The sequence below is a fragment of the Geotrypetes seraphini genome, chromosome 3, assembly GCF_902459505.1.
Source record: "Geotrypetes seraphini chromosome 3, aGeoSer1.1, whole genome shotgun sequence".
In the NCBI taxonomy this organism is placed as follows: domain Eukaryota; kingdom Metazoa; phylum Chordata; class Amphibia; order Gymnophiona; family Dermophiidae; genus Geotrypetes; species Geotrypetes seraphini.
This window is the reverse complement of record NC_047086.1, coordinates 3480199-3497971: the sequence shown is the minus strand read 5'-3', so window position 1 is coordinate 3497971 and position 17773 is coordinate 3480199. Positions and strand designations below refer to the sequence as shown.

At 44.1% G+C, this 17773-nt stretch overlaps 1 protein-coding gene across 3 annotated transcripts in view; it reads right to left on the bottom strand.

The window, feature by feature from the left end:
- TUBE1 (tubulin epsilon 1) overlaps window positions 1–17773 on the bottom strand; it is a 99699-nt gene that overhangs the window by 54466 nt on the left and 27460 nt on the right. For all 3 annotated transcript variants that reach the window (XM_033939736.1, XM_033939735.1, XM_033939737.1), the window contains exons 6-7: window positions 4910–5031; window positions 968–1155 (exon numbers count right to left, since the gene is read on the bottom strand). In XM_033939736.1, coding sequence (XP_033795627.1) covers window positions 968–1155; window positions 4910–5031 — 310 coding nt within the window. The remainder of the gene's footprint in view (window positions 1–967; window positions 1156–4909; window positions 5032–17773) is intronic.

Sequence of the window (17773 nt, the reverse complement as noted above, 5' to 3'; positions counted from 1 at the left end):
AGAGAACGCAGACAAACACTAGGACTTCTGGAATATTTAACTGGTCAGGGGAAGCTTCCAGTGGTGTCCTCCTTATCTTGCTGATCTTAAAAAATGTGTACCTGTGGCCCTTGGTGGTGTATCAGGACACACCGCTATTTATTATTATTTATTTTTTTAGTATTTATATACCATTTATAGTCTAAATGGTTTATAGTCAGGTACTCAAGCATTTTTCTCTATCTGTCCTGGTAGGTTCGTACTCTATCTAACGTGCTTGGGGCAATGGGGGGATTAAGTGACTTGCCCAGGGTCACAAGGAGCAGCGTGGGGTTGAACCCACAACCACAGGGTGCTAGGCTGTAGCTTTAACTACTGCGCCACACTCTCCAGAGAATCTCGGACAATCTCGGAGAGAGCGAGAACCAGAAGGCCTTCAGCATGCGCAGATGCTCAAGGCCCAGGCAAGAGGCAGGAATTCTTTCACCGACACCGGCATGTCCTGTGGGCTGCGTGCCGGTGCCAGATGGGGTAAGGATGAATGCTGTTCGGGCGGGCGGATGGGGGGTGGCATTCGCGAGTGGGGGGAGCGATGTCGGTTCTATGGAGGAGGGGTGCTCGCAAATCGAGTCAACGCTCAGTTTGCGAGATAAGATTTGCGAGAATGTTTTTCTTGTCTTGCAAAACACTCGCAATCCGCGTTACTCGCAAACCGAGGTTTGACTGTATTATTATTAAGACTTAGCCAAAAGGAAAGGTTTATAAACTATAAAAAGTTTTATCTCATGAAAAATTGTCATTTCTTTAATAAGACATTAACTATTTTTTCTGAGGCCTTCCAAGTACCTCCAAATCCAAAATGTGGCCCTGCAAAGGGTTTGAGTTTGAGACCACTGGTCTGACTAAGTATGGCTATTCTTATGTTCTTTTATATGAGCAAAGACTGGCGGTTTATACAAGCATGAACAATTCCTTTTGAGTCCCTTACCTGATTTTCAATTGGTAGGACACAGTCAGCATGCTCTGTCAGCTCCTTCATGGCCAGAACGCTGTTGTATGGGGAAGTGATGACATCGTCCTCAGCAGAAGGATAAACTGAAGTAACAAACCTATAGACCTCAGGGAACTCTTCCTCGAGTGTATTTAACACAAAAGTACCCAGTCCAGATCCCGTACCTAAGAATAAACAATGACAGAGCTGGAGGAATCTGAAGGTAGCTGCCTGAAAGCTGACAAAAGAAGAAAGAATCAGTGAAAAGAGTAGGGCTCAACAAATGACTTAAAAATAAAAAATGCTCGGTGTGAAAACAAGAAATAAACTGCAGAAATCTTTCTTTAAAAAGTATACAAAATTGTAATCCTTAAAAAATGGCTCTCATATACATGGTCCGTGTTTCGGAGAAACACTCCTTCCTCAGGAGTCCGGGATGACCAATGTTAACGTTGTGTTAAAATCATCAAAATTTTTGTATCGGAAGCAAGAAATGCTCCTTCTGAGCAGACGCACCATATGTGGCAAAAGTACGCCTGCCTCAGGGGTCAAAACACTCTGGGTTAGATTCTTAAATCCGATGGGCCGTTGTCACAGTCATTATTGTAGCAATTTCAAAAAGGCGAGTCATTCTCCAAAAACCTCACATGCAAATGAGGTTGGCGGAGAGTAACGAAGATTCACTAAATTTGCTGGTGGTAGTAATAGGCCACTGCACAGCATAAATGCAATAATTTAAAAAAACTCAAATTGAAAATCGGCAGGAGGGATGCCCACTCTCTCCCGTCACCAAGCAACAATGTCCTGACACCCCTCCCCATGCTTCTGACGACCCCTCGCTCCCTCTCCCTTTACTTATTTACAATGGTTGGCTGGAGGGATGCCTACTCCATCCGGCCAGCAGGCCCAGCCCGTGAACGAGCAAATTGATAGTGGAAAGCCGGTGGACATAATATACTTGGACTTCCAGAAAGCATTTGACAAAGTTCCACACGAAAGACTTCTCAGGAAGCTACAAAGCCATGGCATAGAGGGAGATATACAAAGATGGATAGGCAAATGGCTGGAAAACCGAAAGCAGAGAGTGGGCATAAATGGGAAGTTCTCCGACTGGGAGAGAGTGACTAGTGGTGTGCCCCAGGGCTCGGTACTTGGGCCGATCCTTTTTAATATTTATATCAATGACCTGGAAAACGGAACATCCAGTGAGATCATCAAGTTTGCAGACGACACAAAACTCTGCCGGGCAATCAGATCGCAGGAGGACAGTGAGGAACTCCAGAGCGATTTGTGTCGGTTAGAAAAATGGGCGGAGAAATGGCAGATGAAGTTCAACGTGGAGAAATGCAAGGTAATGCATTTAGGCAGTAAAAATAAGGAATACGAGTACAGAATGTCAGGTGCAACTCTGGGGAAAAGTGAACAAGAAAGAGATCTGGGTGTACTGATAGATAGGACCCTGAAGCCGTCGGCACAATGCGTGGCAGCGGCAAATAAGGCAAATAGAATGTTGGGCATGATAAAGAAAGGAATCTCGAGTAGATCGGAGAAAGTTATAATGCCGCTTTATAGGGCAATGGTCAGACCCCACTTGGAATACTGCGTCCAACATTGGTCTCCCTACCTAAAGAAGGATATAAAACTGCTGGAGAGGGTGCAGAGATGAGCAACTAAACTAGTGAAGGGTATGGAGAAACTGGAATATGAGGATCGACTTAAAACACTGGGATTGTTCTCCCTTGAGAAAAGGAGACTGCGTGGGGATATGATCGAGACCTTCAAAATACTGAAAGGAATCGACAAAATAGAGCAGAGAAGATTATTTACATTGTCCAATTTGACACGGACAAGAGGACATGAAATGAAGCTAAGGGGGGACAAGTTCAGGACTAATATCAGGAAGTTCTGCTTCACACAGAGAGTGGTTGACATCTGGAATACTCTCCCAGGGGAGATTATTGCGGAATCGACAGTCCTAGGCTTCAAAAGCAAACTAGATGCATATCTCCTTGAGATAGGCATATAAAGATATGGTTGGCTATAAAATAATGCTACCAAAAATTATACAAAAATACCACTTATACTAGTGTTACACCCACATACACTTCTTTTTTTCTTTTTTTCTTTTTTTCAATTTTCTTTTAATTATTTATCAACACTTGCAATAAACTTTTCAATTCACTCAGGAAAAAGCCTCAGAGTAGGAGCCCACGTACAGTCCAATCATAGACTTTACTTCCAGCGTGGTTTTTTTTTGCTCCGTGGTTCCAATCATTGGCTAAAAGGTTAAGGGTTAACGTCGGGAACTATGACGTCAATACGTAATATAACGTCCTTTGTCAGCATATGATTGCTAGAGTATATAATGACAGCCGGGACTATTCTGCCTCGGTTTGAAAAACTCCTGTGCAGCTGAGAACAGTAAGTTACACTCTGTTAAATGTGAAGTAGGATTAGGAAAGTTACTGAGCGTGTTTCCTTCTCTTTTCGCAGTATGTACAGTTGAGCACAATGCTTGAATGCTTCTGCCAGTAGCCCTGAAGCAGCGGATTAAGTGTGTTATCCGCGAAACGTCGGCAGGCAGCGGCAATGAACTGGTAGCATGACAACATACAAAATGAACGCTGAAATAAGATAAGTGCTTGGTTGCTAGTTTTTTCAAACTACTATAGTGTTGCTTCCACAACCAGTACTGATAAAAAAAGAAGTAGCGTTTGCTAAGATTGATTAAGATATTTATGATAGAAACTTTTTAGATAATTCAGTAATATAGAAATATTTTAGACTATTTAGCAATAAAACTGAGTCTCAGGTTTTTTTAGCCAATGATTGGAACCACGGAGCAAAAAAAACCACGCTGGAAGTAAAGTCTATGATTGGACTGTACGTGGGCTCCTACTCTGAGGCTTTTTCCTGAGTGAATTGAAAAGTTTATTGCAAGTGTTGATAAATAATTAAAAGAAAATTGAAAAAAAGAAAAAAAGAAAAAAAGAAGTGTATGTGGGTGTAACACTAGTATAAGTGGTATTTTTGTATAATTTTTGGTAGCATACTTTTTAGAGCCACTTTGGGTGATAGTTTTTGAGTTAGTGGCTATAAAATAAGCCAGGTGAATACCTAGCAGGGCCTCCGCGTGTGCGGATCGCCGGACTTGATGGACCGAAGGTCTGATCCGGAGATGGCGCTTCTTATGTTCTTATGTTATGTTCTTATGTTCAAAAAGGCGGGCCTTCCCCTCCCTGGTGCATCCTAAAATATTCTCGTATTTCTCTTACTGTACACATATAACTTTATAAATTCATTGTGTGTCCCCCTAGTCTCTGTTTCTTTTGAAAAAAGAGCATACAGGTAAGTCTAGATTCTCTATATGGTGTTGATATCAGCAGCTGCCTATAAAGTGGCCCCCAATCGAGGGTCAATCACATGACGGTGCTGTAAACAGCCTCTCGTGGAATGAGATGTAAGAGAAATAGGCGGCTGTTTCCTGGAGAAATATAAGAACATAAGAAAATAAGAATAGCCTTAGTGGGTCAGACCAATGGTCCATCAAGCCCAGTACCCCGTTCTCACAGTGGCCAATCCAGGTCACTAGTACCTGGCCAAGACCCAAGGTGTAGCAATATTCCATGCTACCAATACAGGGAAAGCAGTGGCTTCTCCCATGTCTGTCTCAATAAAAGACTTTTCCTCCAGGAACTTGTCCAAACCTTTCTTAAAACAAGCTACGCTGTCCGCTCTTACCACAACCTCTGGCAATGCGTTCCAGAGCTTAACTCTTCTCCGAGTAAAAATGTAGGAAGATGAATGGCCATATGGATCCATCTGAAATTAAATTGTACATGCTAGCTAGGACTTCAAGAATCTCCAGTGCTCTGTAAAGTGCTGAATTTTAGTCCTAATTCCTCTACAGTGCTGCTCGGCTCCACTTCCAGATCTTACCTCCTCCCATGGAGTGGATTACAAAAAAACATTGTAGGCAATCGCACTGCTCAGCTGCTCGCCTCAGCTTCTCCACTATCTGCTCTCGGTACTGACCCCCATACACCTTGTGTCCCACTGCCCTGTGAACATGAAGACAGAGAGGAACAGGTCAGGCATCAGATATCACCCAGAGGCTCCAATAATTTACTAGAAAGGAGAATAACTGTCATTGACTTCATGGAGTCCTCATTTCTAAACCCCAACTCTGTCTGGCCCCTCATGGTTATTTCACACTGCTTGCATTCAAGTGAAAATAATATGCTCATTTTAATTGTGAAAAGGACACAAAACATGCTTTATATCTTCTGCTGGTGATTTATTCAGCTAAAACATGCAATTTTAGAAATATACAACTACATGTGCTTTCTCTCACCAGCTACCATCCCCCAGGAAGGCAATTTTCAGTTATTTACATGGCTGTATTGCTTTTGGAAATTTGGCCTCTCCACCTCCCCCTGCCACTTTGAAGGGGATAAGATTCAAAAACAGTTGAGCTTCTTTTTTTTCAAAATCTTTATTCATTTTTGCATCTTATAACAAGTGTACAATATTATATCAAGTAAATCAAACAGATCACTTGAAAATCAAAACTATTAATATCATAGAACATAAATATAAATCCCTCCCCTCCCCTTCCAGAAATAATATAAATCAAGCATATTATTATACATATATTATATTCAAAAATACTGAAAAACCAAATAGTATAACTATATATCTCCCCCCTTTCCATTACTATAATATACTTTTTACGTAAAAAGATGTCTAATCATTACAATATGCTATCAGTGGCCCCCAAATCTTTTTAAAATTATTATATTCCCTTTTTGTATGGCAATTATGCTTTCCATTTTATATATATGGCACAATGAGTTCCACCAGAAGGTGTAATTAAGTCTGGTGTAATCTTTCCAATTACTGGTGATATGCTAAATGGCAACTCCTGTTATTATTAATAAAAGTGTGTTATTATTTGCTGAAATTTGACTTTTTATTCTCATAGATGTTCCAAATAAAATTGTGTCATACAATAGAGCTACATGATTTTCTAATAAACAATTCATTTGAGACCAAATTGATTTCCAAAAAACCATGATGTAGGGACAATAGAATATTAAGTGATCCAGAGTCCCTGCTTCCAGATTACAGTGCCAGCATCTATTAGACTTAGAGCTATCTAACTTTTGTAATCTAACTGGGGTCCAAAAAGCTCTATGTAACAAAAAGAACCAAGTTTGTCTCATAGATGCGGACACTGTACTTCTCATTCTCCAAGACCAAATTCGTGGCCAATGAGATAGAATAACTACGAGACAGCATTGTATGTTTCAAAAACAGACAATATTTGTTTATTGTTAGTATAAAAACTTACAAAATTACTGCAGCAAAGGCATAGCAGAAAAATATATTGTCAGTTCAGAATATGCAATGGAGAGAAGAACTTACACCCATATGCCTAGCAGGGGGCTAGCATGTCCCTGCTGGCATACCAAGTGAATGTCTCTCAGGCTGTGATGCACGTGTTTTTTATACAGAGAAATTCTTCCTTTGTTCCAAAAAGTACATCCCCGAATTCTGGTCATGTGACTCCCTATTGGTACAAAAATGTATATCTAACTATTCCTCCTCTTAGTCTACGCCTCTCTCACTTCCCCTCCCCCACAGAAGGGGGGCCCTTGCAGAAACAGAGAATGCTTGGTGAACTTTCTTCCTCCAGCGCTGAGATCCTTATCACCTTGCAGATGCTAATTAGTGGTTTTACAATTCTGTGCATCTTCAGGATGGCGTCCTTGTATGCTGAAAGTTGGCCAGGGTGACCTTTCAACAATCCAGCTGCTTGGTTCCCATAATTCGCTTCAGAGACAGGGAGCAAATGTTTTGGTACCAAGTTCTCTCATCTCGATACACCCACATCATCCTGCAGGGATCCTTGCTCGTTATAAATGTTTTATGGCTTTCCAGGGTGCCTGGTATATGAAGTCATACAGCACTGATAACAGTTCAGCAGAACCTTGGAGAAATATCCTCCCAGCAGGGAATGGAGACAGGAACTTTGCAGCACAAAGGCCAGCTCGGTTAGCATTTCAAAGGATACATGTGTTCACAGACAGCAAGGAACAGGCTGGGCCTGGCTATGGGAAAATATAGGTTTAAAATGTCTGTAGTGTCCATCATACACAAGTGAGGCCTGTATGTCCAGGTTATCCATCTCAAGATGCAGAAATTTGATGCTTAATCTCAATGCTCCAAATGTCTCTAAGGCCAGTCTTTGGTTTTTTATTCATAAATCCAGATATCAATTTATACCACTGTGCGGCTTGGTGTCCCAAGAAATCCGCCTGGAAGCATAAGAATTCCAGACTATACTGATTGCTAAGATTTTTCCATTCAGGGAACCCCTCCTGAATAGCCTGCTTCAGCTGCAACCATTTAAAGCTTTGTGATTTGTTTAGACCATATTTATGTTGCAACTGTGAAAACTCAAGCAGTTTACCATTTGAAATAACATCATTTAAAGTTCGTATACCTGCAATAATCCAATGCTTCCATAAGCCAATTTGAGTCTTGGAGTTTAGCCATAAAGATTGATTTGTTGATTTGTGTATTGGGTTAGGAGTTAAATTACTAACATAACGCAATGTTTTCCATGTGTCCATCAATATTCTATTCTCTTTATATTTTTTGGCATCTTGACACTAAGAACATGAAATAAATTTATAGGAAACATGAGTCGCCATTCCAAATACAACCAATCTGGGGTATTTTCCATGAGCTCTGGGAGGACTTAATACATACCCTGGCGTAAAATATAGGCTTGATGATACCTATAAAAGTTTGGAAAATTTACCCCACCCTCCATAATTGATTTTTGTAAAGATACTAAGGCAATTCTAGGCATTTTAGCCAGCCAAACAAATTTTGTAAGAATACCATTTAACTTTTTATAAAAGGACCCCTGAAAAAGCACAGTTACTTACCGTAACAGGTGTTATCCAGGGACAGCAGGCAGCTATTCTCACATATGGGTGACGCCATCCGACGGAGCCCCGATGCGGACGCCTCACAAGATGACTTTCTTGAAGAAACTAGAAGTTTTGAGTCACCCGCACCGCGCATGCGCGAGTGTCTTCCCGCCCAGTACACCGGGCGCGTCTCCTCAGTTCAGATAGCTAGCAGAGAAGCCAATCAGGGGAGGTGGGTGGGTTGTGAGAATAGCTGCCTGCTGTCCCTGGACAACACCTGTTACGGTAAGTAACTGTGCTTTATCCCAGGACAAGCAGGCAGGTATTCTCACATATGGGTGACCTCCAAGCTAACCAGAATGGGATGGAGGGAGTTGGCAATTTAGGAGAATAAATTTTGTAAAACAGTTTGGCCAAACTGACCATCCCGTCTGGAGAAAGTATCCAGACAATAGTGAGTAGTGAATGTATGAACCGAGGACCAAGTAGCAGCCTTGCAGATTTCCTCAATAGGTGTAGATCTGAGGAAAGCTACAGAAGCTGCCATTGTTCTGACTTTATGGGCTGTGACTTTACTGTGATGGGGTAAGCCAACCTGGGCATAGCAGAAAGAGATACAAGCCGCCATCCAATTGGATATGGTGCGTTTAGAAATTGGATGTCCCAACTTATTTGGATCGAAGGAGGTTTGGTACGTTCCAAGTAGAAGGCCAAAGCACGTTTACAGTCCAGAGTATGAAGAGCTGACTCTCCAGGGTGAGAATGAGGCTTTGGAAAAAATACTGGAAGTACGATGGACTGGTTGAGATGAAATTCTGAGACCACTTTAGGTAGGAATTTCGGATGAGTACGAAGGACCACCTTGTCATGATGGAACACAGTGAATGGTGGATCAGTAACCAAAGCTTGTAGTTCACTGACTCATCGAGCAGAAGTGAGAGCAATGAGAAATACTACTTTCCAAGTGAGATACTTCAAAAGAGCCTTGTCAATTGGTTCAAATGGAGGCTTCATGAGTTGAGAAAGGACAACGTTGAGGTCCCAAACCACAGGGGGTGGTTTGAGAGGAGGTTTGATATTGAAAAGTCCTTTCATGAATCTGGAAATCACCGGATGAGCAGAAAGGGGTTTCCCTTTAATAGGCTGATGAAAAGCCGCAATTGCACTGAGATGGACTCGTATGGATGTAGACTTGAGGCCAGAATCAGATAAGTGCAAAAGATAGTCCAAGACGGAAGATAAGGAGGAATGTTGAGGCTCCTTATGATGAGTAAAACACCATGTAGAAAATCTAGTCCATTTTTGGTGATAGCATTGCCTAGTTGTAAGCTTTCTAGAAGCTTCTAAAACATCTCTAACAGATTGAGAAAACTGAAGAGGAGTTATGTTGAGAGGTATCAAGCTGTCAGGTGTAAAGACTGTAGGTTGGGATGAAGTAGAGATCCGTGACTCTGTGTAAGCAGAGAAGGAAAAACTGGTAGAAGGTATGGCTCCCTGCTGCTGAGTTGAAGTAGAAGGGAGTAGAAGGGAGTACCACGGTTGTCTCGGCCACCGAGGAGCGATAAGAATCATGGTGGCATGATCGCTCTTCAACTTTATCAGAGTCTTGAGAATGAGAGAGAATGGAGGAATTGCATAGAGGAACAGATTCGTCCAGTCAAGAAGAAAAGTATCTGCCTCGAGGCGGTGAGGAGAGTATATCCTGGAGCAAAACTGAGGCAGTTTGAAGTTATGGGGAGCTGCAAAGAGGTCTATCTGAGGCGTTCCCCACTGTGAGAAAATGTGATGAAGAGAGGAGGAATGGAGAGTCCATTCGTGAGGTTGCAGGAGACGACTCAAGTTGTCCGCCAAGCAATTCTGAGCTCCTTGAATGTAAACAGCTTTGAGGAAGGTGTTGTGACGGATCGCCCAGTCCCACACCTCCAGAGCCTCTTGACAGAGGGAGGCAGATCCCGTCCCTCCCTGTTTGTTGACATAATACATGGCTACTTGGTTGTCCGTGCGGACGAGGACTACTGTGTTGTGAAGGAGATGTTGAAAAGCATGAAGAGCTTTGAGGATCACTCTGAGTTCCAATTGATTGATATGAAACTGACGATCCGTACTGGTCCAGAGGCCTTGAGTACGTAGACCATCTAGATGAGCGCCCCAAGCGTAGGTGGAAGAGTCTGTCATAAGGACCTTCTGATGAGGGGGCGTTTGAAAAAGCAAGCCTCTGGAAAGATTGGAAGAGAGCATCCACCAACGGAGAGACTGCTTCAAGGAAGGAGTGACTGTAATGTGTTGAGAAAGAGGATCGCAAGCCTGCGTCCACTGAGAAGCCAGGCTCCACTGAGGAATTCTGAGGTGAAGTCTGGCAAAAGGAGTCACGTGTACTGTGGAGGCCATGTGACCCAGAAGCACCATCATGTCATCTGCCCTATTAATCTCTTTCTCCTCAACAATGCATTTCCGGTCCTATTAACTCTCTTCTTCCCCCCTCTTAAAGTCAATCAATTTGTACCTCGCTTAATCTATTGTAAACCGCACAGAACTTAACGGTATTGCGGTATATAAACTGTTATTATTATTATTATTATCATGTGTCTCGCTGAGATGGAAGAGCGGGAAGACACAGTGTGACAGAGTTGAAGAAGAGCTTCCAGGCATTGTTGAGGAAGGAATGCTCTGAGTTGGACAGTGTCCAGAACAGCTCCAATGAATTGTAGATTCTTAGAGGGTTGAAGTTGAGATTTGGGAAAGTTGATTTCGAATCCCAAACTTTGTAGGAACCAGGTAGTCTGTTGGGTCGCTACAATAACCCCTTGAGATGTGGAATCTTTGATGAGCCAGTCGTCTAGGTATGGAAAAACCTGGAGATCATGATTTCGTAGAGCTGCGGCTACCACTACCAGGCACTTGGTGAACACTCTGGGAGACGAGGCCAGGCCGAAGGGTAGTACTCTGTATTGAAAATGCAGATTCCCCACCCGAAATCTGAGATATTGATGGAAGGCAGGGTGGATTGGAATATGAGTGTAGGCCTCCTTGAGATCCAGAGAGCATAACCAATCATTCTGCTCGAGAAGGGAATATAGAGATGCTAGGGACAACATTCGAAACTTTTCTTTGACCAAAAATTTGTTGAGAGCCCTGAGATCCAAAATGGGTCTCAGATCGCCCGTCTTCTTTGGAACTAGGAAGTAACGGGAGTAAAACCCCCTGCTCTGCTGTTCCAAGGGAACTGGCTCGATGGCATGGAGACGAAGCAGAGCTTGAGCTTCCTGAAGAAGAAGGGCGGTCTGGGATGGACTGGAAGGATACTCTCTTGGAGGAAGGTCTGGTGGAACCTGATGAAAATGAAGAGAGTATCCTTCTCTGATGATGTAAAGGACCCAGAGGTCGGATGTTATGACCGTCCATCTGTTGTAAAAAAGATGGAGACGACCTCCTATAGGTGGAAAAGGAGACAGAGGCAGAACGATGGATGTTACACTCTGGAGTAAACAGTCAAAAAGGCTGAGAAGCCTTAGGTGTAGCAGAAGGTTGAGGCTTTTGTTGCTTCTGCGATGGCTGTTTCTTTAAAGGAGGGCGATTGTAAGGCACCGTCATTGGAGGGAAACGCCTCTGGTAGATGACAGGAAGGCGAGTAGGCTTAGATGGAGTTGGTTTAGGCTTTGGTCTGACTATGGAGGCAAACGATTTAGCATGGTCAGAGAACTTTTTAGTGGCAGCTTCAATGGACTCATCAAAGAGGTCATTGCCTTCACAGGGGATGTTCGCCAGACGATCTTGAAGGTTAGAGTCCATATCTATGGTGCGAAGCCAGGCTAGACAACGCATGGCCACAGAGCAAGCCGCTGCTCGGGCAGAGAGCTCAAAGGCATCATAAGATGATTGCAGAAGATGGATACGCAATTGAGAAAAAGAAGCAATGACTTCTTGGAATTCAAAATGCATGCTGTCATCCAGATAACTCACAGATTTCAGCAGAAGAGATAAAAGGAACTCAAAATACGTAATAAAATGAAAGTTGTAATTGAGTACTTTTGAAGACATCATAGCATTTTGGTAAATGCGACGTCCAAACTTATTCATGGTCTTCCCTTCCCTGCCAGAAGGAACTGTGGCATATACTCTGGAAGAATGGGATCTCTTTAAAGAGGATTCCACAAGCAAGGATTGATGCGACAATTGGGAATTGTCAAAACCTTTATGATGCACGGTTTTATATCTGACATCTAACTTTCCTGGAACTGCTGGAATGGAAAAGGGAGTCTGCATGCATCGAGTAAAAGTCTGATCAAGAAGTTTGTGCAATGGCAGTTTGAAAGACTCAGCCGGAGGTTGAGGAAGGTGCATGGTCTCGAGGTATTCTTTAGAGTACTTAGAGCCAGTGTCCAGTGGAACATTCAGATCTACAGCCATCTGTCTCAAAAATGAGGAAAAAGATAACTGATCTGCAGTAGCACGGCTTTGAGAAGGACTCGAAGACGTCGAGGTAACTGGAGTCGAAGAAGTAGAAGCCTCGGCAGGAAACCATGGCATAAAAGAACCTGGAGACTTAGACGATGCACTGGACATTGGGATGTCTTCGAGAGCGGGCATCGGAGACTTGGAATGAGAAGTTGGAAGTCTCGTTGAGGCCGGAGAGGACCGAGGCTTTGAGGAATGATGTCTCGAAGAATGTCTCGAAGTAGGCCTCGAATGATGTCGAGAACTGTGTCTCGACTGGATCTCAAAGATCTAGCAGAGATTGCTTTGGAAGCAGTTGATCGAAGATCTATAGGCGTGGAAGAGCCCTGAAGCAACTTCGAAGACTGGACTCCCTTGGTAGAATGGGAGGTATCCTGTCGATGCACTCGCATAGACTCTACTCTATGCGTTTCGTGCTTGGAAGCCCAACCAGCCACTCGCAGAGACTCCACTCCCTGCATCGAGTGTGGAGGATCAGATCGGAGCATAGGCAGCTCGACCTCGCGGGAGACTTCTGCATGCCCAGGCTGAAGCAGATTAAGCAGTGTAAGTCCCATGGTAGTGAGGACTTTAAGAATCTGCTTCTCCAAAGAGGTCTGGGGCACAGCCGGTAAGGAGGGTTCCGCGTCTGAAACCGGCCCACCTGCCTTGGTTGGAGGTTCTCGCACAGTGGTGTGAGAGTGTTTCGATTTGGGAGGCTTTGAAACTTTAATCACCACTGACGGAACCGAGTGCTGAGCTATCTGACCTGAGGAGACAGGAGAAGATATGGCAGCCGAGGACGTCGAAGCAAGAGCCGCTCCAAAAGACGAAGGTCTGATGAGGCTCGAGGTGGAAGCCGTAGAAGGAGAGGCGTCGACTGGGGCCGATGCCGAAGACACCTTCGATGTCAAGAGATTAGAAGACTTGATCTCGAAGAGATTATCCACCAGGAAGCAACGACGCTTAAAAGCACGAGGCTTAAGTGTTTGGCAAGGCAGGCACGAGGTAGGATGATGATTCGGCCCAAGGCACTTGAGGCAGCATCCGTGAGGGTCCGTAAGGGATATCGTGCGCTTGCACTTGCAACATCATTTGAAACCGGTAACAGGCCGGGACATAGACAAAAAGACAGCCAACGCAAAGTCGAAGCCCGCGGCTGCGGGTACCGGACGAAAGGATGGAAGTAAATTTTTTTTTTTAAAAGAAAGAAAATAAGTAACACAGCGATTTGTGAGAAAAATAAACACAAAACCGCGGTGAGAGAAGGCACGAACGACGAAGTAACCGGAGAGAGACAAAAAGATGGACTTCTCGGCTCCGCGGAAAACTAAGAACTGAGGAGATGCGCCCGGTATACTGGGCGGGAAGGCATTCGCGCATGCACGGTGCGGGCAACTCGAAACTTCTAGTTTCTTCAAGCAAGTCTGCTTGTGAGGCATCCGCATCGGGGCTCCGTCGGATGACGTCACCCATATGTGAGGATACCTGCCTGCTTGTCCTGGGATAAAAAACTGGTATCATACTCATTTGATAACAAGCCACAGGCAATATCATCATTTTAATAGTTTGGACTCTCCCCCACCAAGAAAGATGTAGAGGATTCCATTGCTCGCACATTTCTGTTACATTCTTTAATAAAAGTTTTTCATTCTCCTTCACTGTGTCTTCTAGTGTGTTTTTTATTCTAATACCTAAATATTTTACTCTATCTTCTTTCCATACAAATGAGAATGAATCAAATAATCCTTTAGTACAATGCACATTAAGTGGAAGAATTTCTGACTTGTTCCAATTTATCTTATATCCTGAAAACTTTCCAAATTTCTCTATCAATTCAAGTAAGCATGGAATGGTAGTTTCTGGATTCCTCAAATAAAGCAGTATACCATCTGCATAAACAGAGATTTTATACTCCCAATCTGCACAAGGAATACCCTGTATCCCCTTTACCTGTTGAATGGCTAACAACAAGGGTTCTAAAACAATATCAAAAAGCAAAGGAGATAAGGGACAACCTTGTCTAACCCCCCTCCGCAAATTAAAACGCTCTGATAAATTATTATTAATGTAGAATCTTTCACCAGGGGAGTTATACAACGTCTGAATCATTTGTATAAATCATAAGAACATAAGAAGTTGCCTCCGCTGAGCCAGACCAGAGGTCCATCTCGCCCAGCGGTCCGCTCTCGCAGCGGCCCATCAGGCCCACTGCCTGAACAGTGGTCTCTGACTAATTTTATAATTTACAGTGGTGCCTCACACAACGAACTTAATCCGTTCCAGGAGCAAGTTTGTTATGTGAAACGTTCGTTGTGTGAAACGCGTTTTCCCATAAGAATACATTTAAAACAAAATAATTCGTTCTGCAGCCCTGTTTTCCCATAAGAATACATGTAAAAGAAAATAATTCGTTCTGCAGCCCTACATTTCCCTCCCTCCACCTCACCTTATATGCAGAGCCTGCCAGCCCTCTCCCTCACCCAGCCGCACGCTTCCAAACCTGTCTGGCTCTTACGTCGGGTTGAGAACCTTTGCTCTAGGAGAAGCGATCCTTGTTAAAAAGCCCCGAACCTGCTACCAAAGGTTAAACCGGAGGCGGAAGGGTTAAACAATTCTCATTTTAGCTCTTGAGCCTGACTAACATCGGCTGTTCCCTGCAGAGACGGTACAGAGGGTTTTACTTTATCGAGCGGGGAGGGACGGGGGAGAGGTGGGGCCGCCCAGGTAGAGAGAGAGAGACCAGCATCAAGACGCATTTACCGTGGCCTGGGACGCCAGTTCCCACCGGAGGCCCAAAGGTTTTCTGTTTGGTGAAGGCGGCCGGGGACGGGAGAGATGTGCGGAGCTGGAGGTGCGGGGCGGCTACTGCTGCTGCTGTGCGGACTCTTCCAGGCCTGGCAGCGGATAGGTAAGCGCAGAACCGGGCGCAAGTCCTCGCGGGCCACCTCTGGGGGAGAGGGTTTGCGGAGTGGGCCTCGAGACTTGGGCGGGGGAGGGGGGGGGCTTGTTTTGTGCTCTCTTTCTCAGGCGGGTAAATGCACCTTTGTGCTCTTCAGGTTGGGGAGGGGGAAGGACTGAGGGCGAGTTGGGTGGAAGGAGGGAACTGAAGACAAGACTTTTTTCCGGCTTGTCTGTTCGCCTGGGAAAAGGCTTCCAGGAGCGCACAGTTTCGGCTTAATCCCGCGCCATGTGCGTGTAAAGGGTGGGAGGGAGGGGAATGTCCTGTCCCCAGGCGGCGGGGGGGGGGGGAGGTTTAAAAATATGCGGTGGCGGCGGGGGGAGGTTTAAAATATGTAGCGCCACTGAACGATGCAGCTCGGGCGACTTCGTTGTGTGAAATGAAGTCCGTTGTACGAATCAAGACAAGAAGTTCGTTGTGCGCAGCGTTCGCTGTGCGAGGCGTCCGTTATGCGAGGCACCACTGTACCTCTAATCCTGTCCCTATAACCTTACCTCTACTCCTATCTGTACCCCTCAATCCCTTTGTCCTCCAGGTACCTGTCCAGACCAAACTATTCTAATGCCTGATACATGAAAGTCCATTCAACTCGATCAAAGGCTTTCTCCGCATCCAAAGAAATTAAGAAAGCCGGATCATTCATGTTTTTTATTAAATTTAGAGTATGAAAAGCCAATCTAGTGTTGTTAGAAGAATGTCTCTTAGCAACAAATCTTGTTTGGTGCATATCAGTAATAAAAGGGAGAGCCTTAGCCAATCGTAAAGCTAATATCTTAGCTAAAAGTTTTCCATCAACATTGATTAACGAGATAGGCCTGTAGTTTGAAACCAAAGTAGGATCTCTGTTTGGCTTTGGTAAAACAATTGTTAACGACTCTGCCATAGTACCTGTAATACAACCTTTAGTCAGTTGAAACTGATATAAATTTAATAAATAGGGTAAAAGGATATTTTGAAATGATTTATAAAACTCTACTGTAAAACCATCACCACCTGGAGCAGATCCAGCTCTAAGAGACTTCAATGCTGCTTCTAATTCTTTTAGTGATATAGGCTCCTCTAAACTTCTTTTTATATGTTAGGAACCTTCGGTCCAATAATTAGATTCAAAAATTCTAAACCATCTTTTTCCCTATCTCCAAAAGGCTCAGAAGAATATATATCTTTATAAAAATTTAGAAATTGTCTTAAGATATTTTCAATTTTAGTATGTGTTTCTCCATTTTCATCCTTTATTGCAATAATTTTTGTTCTTCTTTTCTTTGCTTTAAGATAATTAGCCAATAATCTTTCTGCCTTATTTGAGTTTCCATAATACTGTTTGTTGGGAAAACAAATCTTTCCTTGCAAATTTAGAAGATATCTCATTATACTGTATTTGCCTTTTGCTTTTAATAAAGCCTGAAGGTTATTTTGCTCCCATTTATCAACTAATTTATTTTCCAAATGTTTAATTTCTTTTTCCAAATTATAAAATTGTTTTTTAAGTTATTTTCTAATATATGACGAATATGAAATAATATTACCTCTCATGGTAGCCGCGTGGAGAGGAGCAGCGAGGCAGTGGAAGCAGAGGAAGCACAAGTGAGCAGCCGGTAGGGAGAAGCCAGGAAGATCAGGAGAGAGCTACCAGCGGTGGCGGAGAGGAGCGGGTAGCGGCGAGAGGAAGCTCCGCCCACCCCCTCCACATCATCAGTGTCATCGACCCGACTCCCCCTTAACAGGAAGGGAGCCAACGGTGCGCGGCCGTTCGGCGCGTGGCGAAGGCGAGCGGCAAAGGCGCTCGCCTTAGCGAGTGCGCCTTTGCGAAGGAGCCTTTGCGAAGGAGCCAGGAAGTTAGGTCACCCAAAAGAAAGACCAAAAGCGTAAGTTACAAGGCTTTTCTTAGCTAGCCACACAGCAGGGAACACTTCTTGCACACCACACACCTAGAACACACCTAGAAACAAGCACTCACCTAAAACACCCAAAGCATAGCAGCACCAAAAGACTCACTACTAACAGGAAGACAACAATAGGAAGACGGGTCACACATAACCGACAGAAACAGAAGGTTCACATACAGCCCAGACTTCAGAAGGGAAATGATCGCCCACGGTACCCAGAAGATGGGCTTTCCAGTCTTCTGCACTGGTTGCAATATGTATGACTACCTCCCCTTGGGACTAGGGCATACGTTTGCAATCGGTGCAGAGAGCTAAATAGCCTGAAACAACAAGTTCGTATGCTGGAGGGAACAGTGAGAGAACTGGAAGAACTCCTCACCTGTAAAGAAGAAGCCAGCAAGCAGGAGAAGTTGCTTGTGACATCCAGCGCCAGCGAAGAGATCGAGGAACTTGAGAAATTCATCGAGGAAGCCCACCAGCAGGGTTGGAGAGCTGTATCCGAACTACCCAGGAAGAAGGCCATGGTGAGATGGGAAGAGATACCACTATAATTGATGAAGAGTCGGAAGCGGAGGTT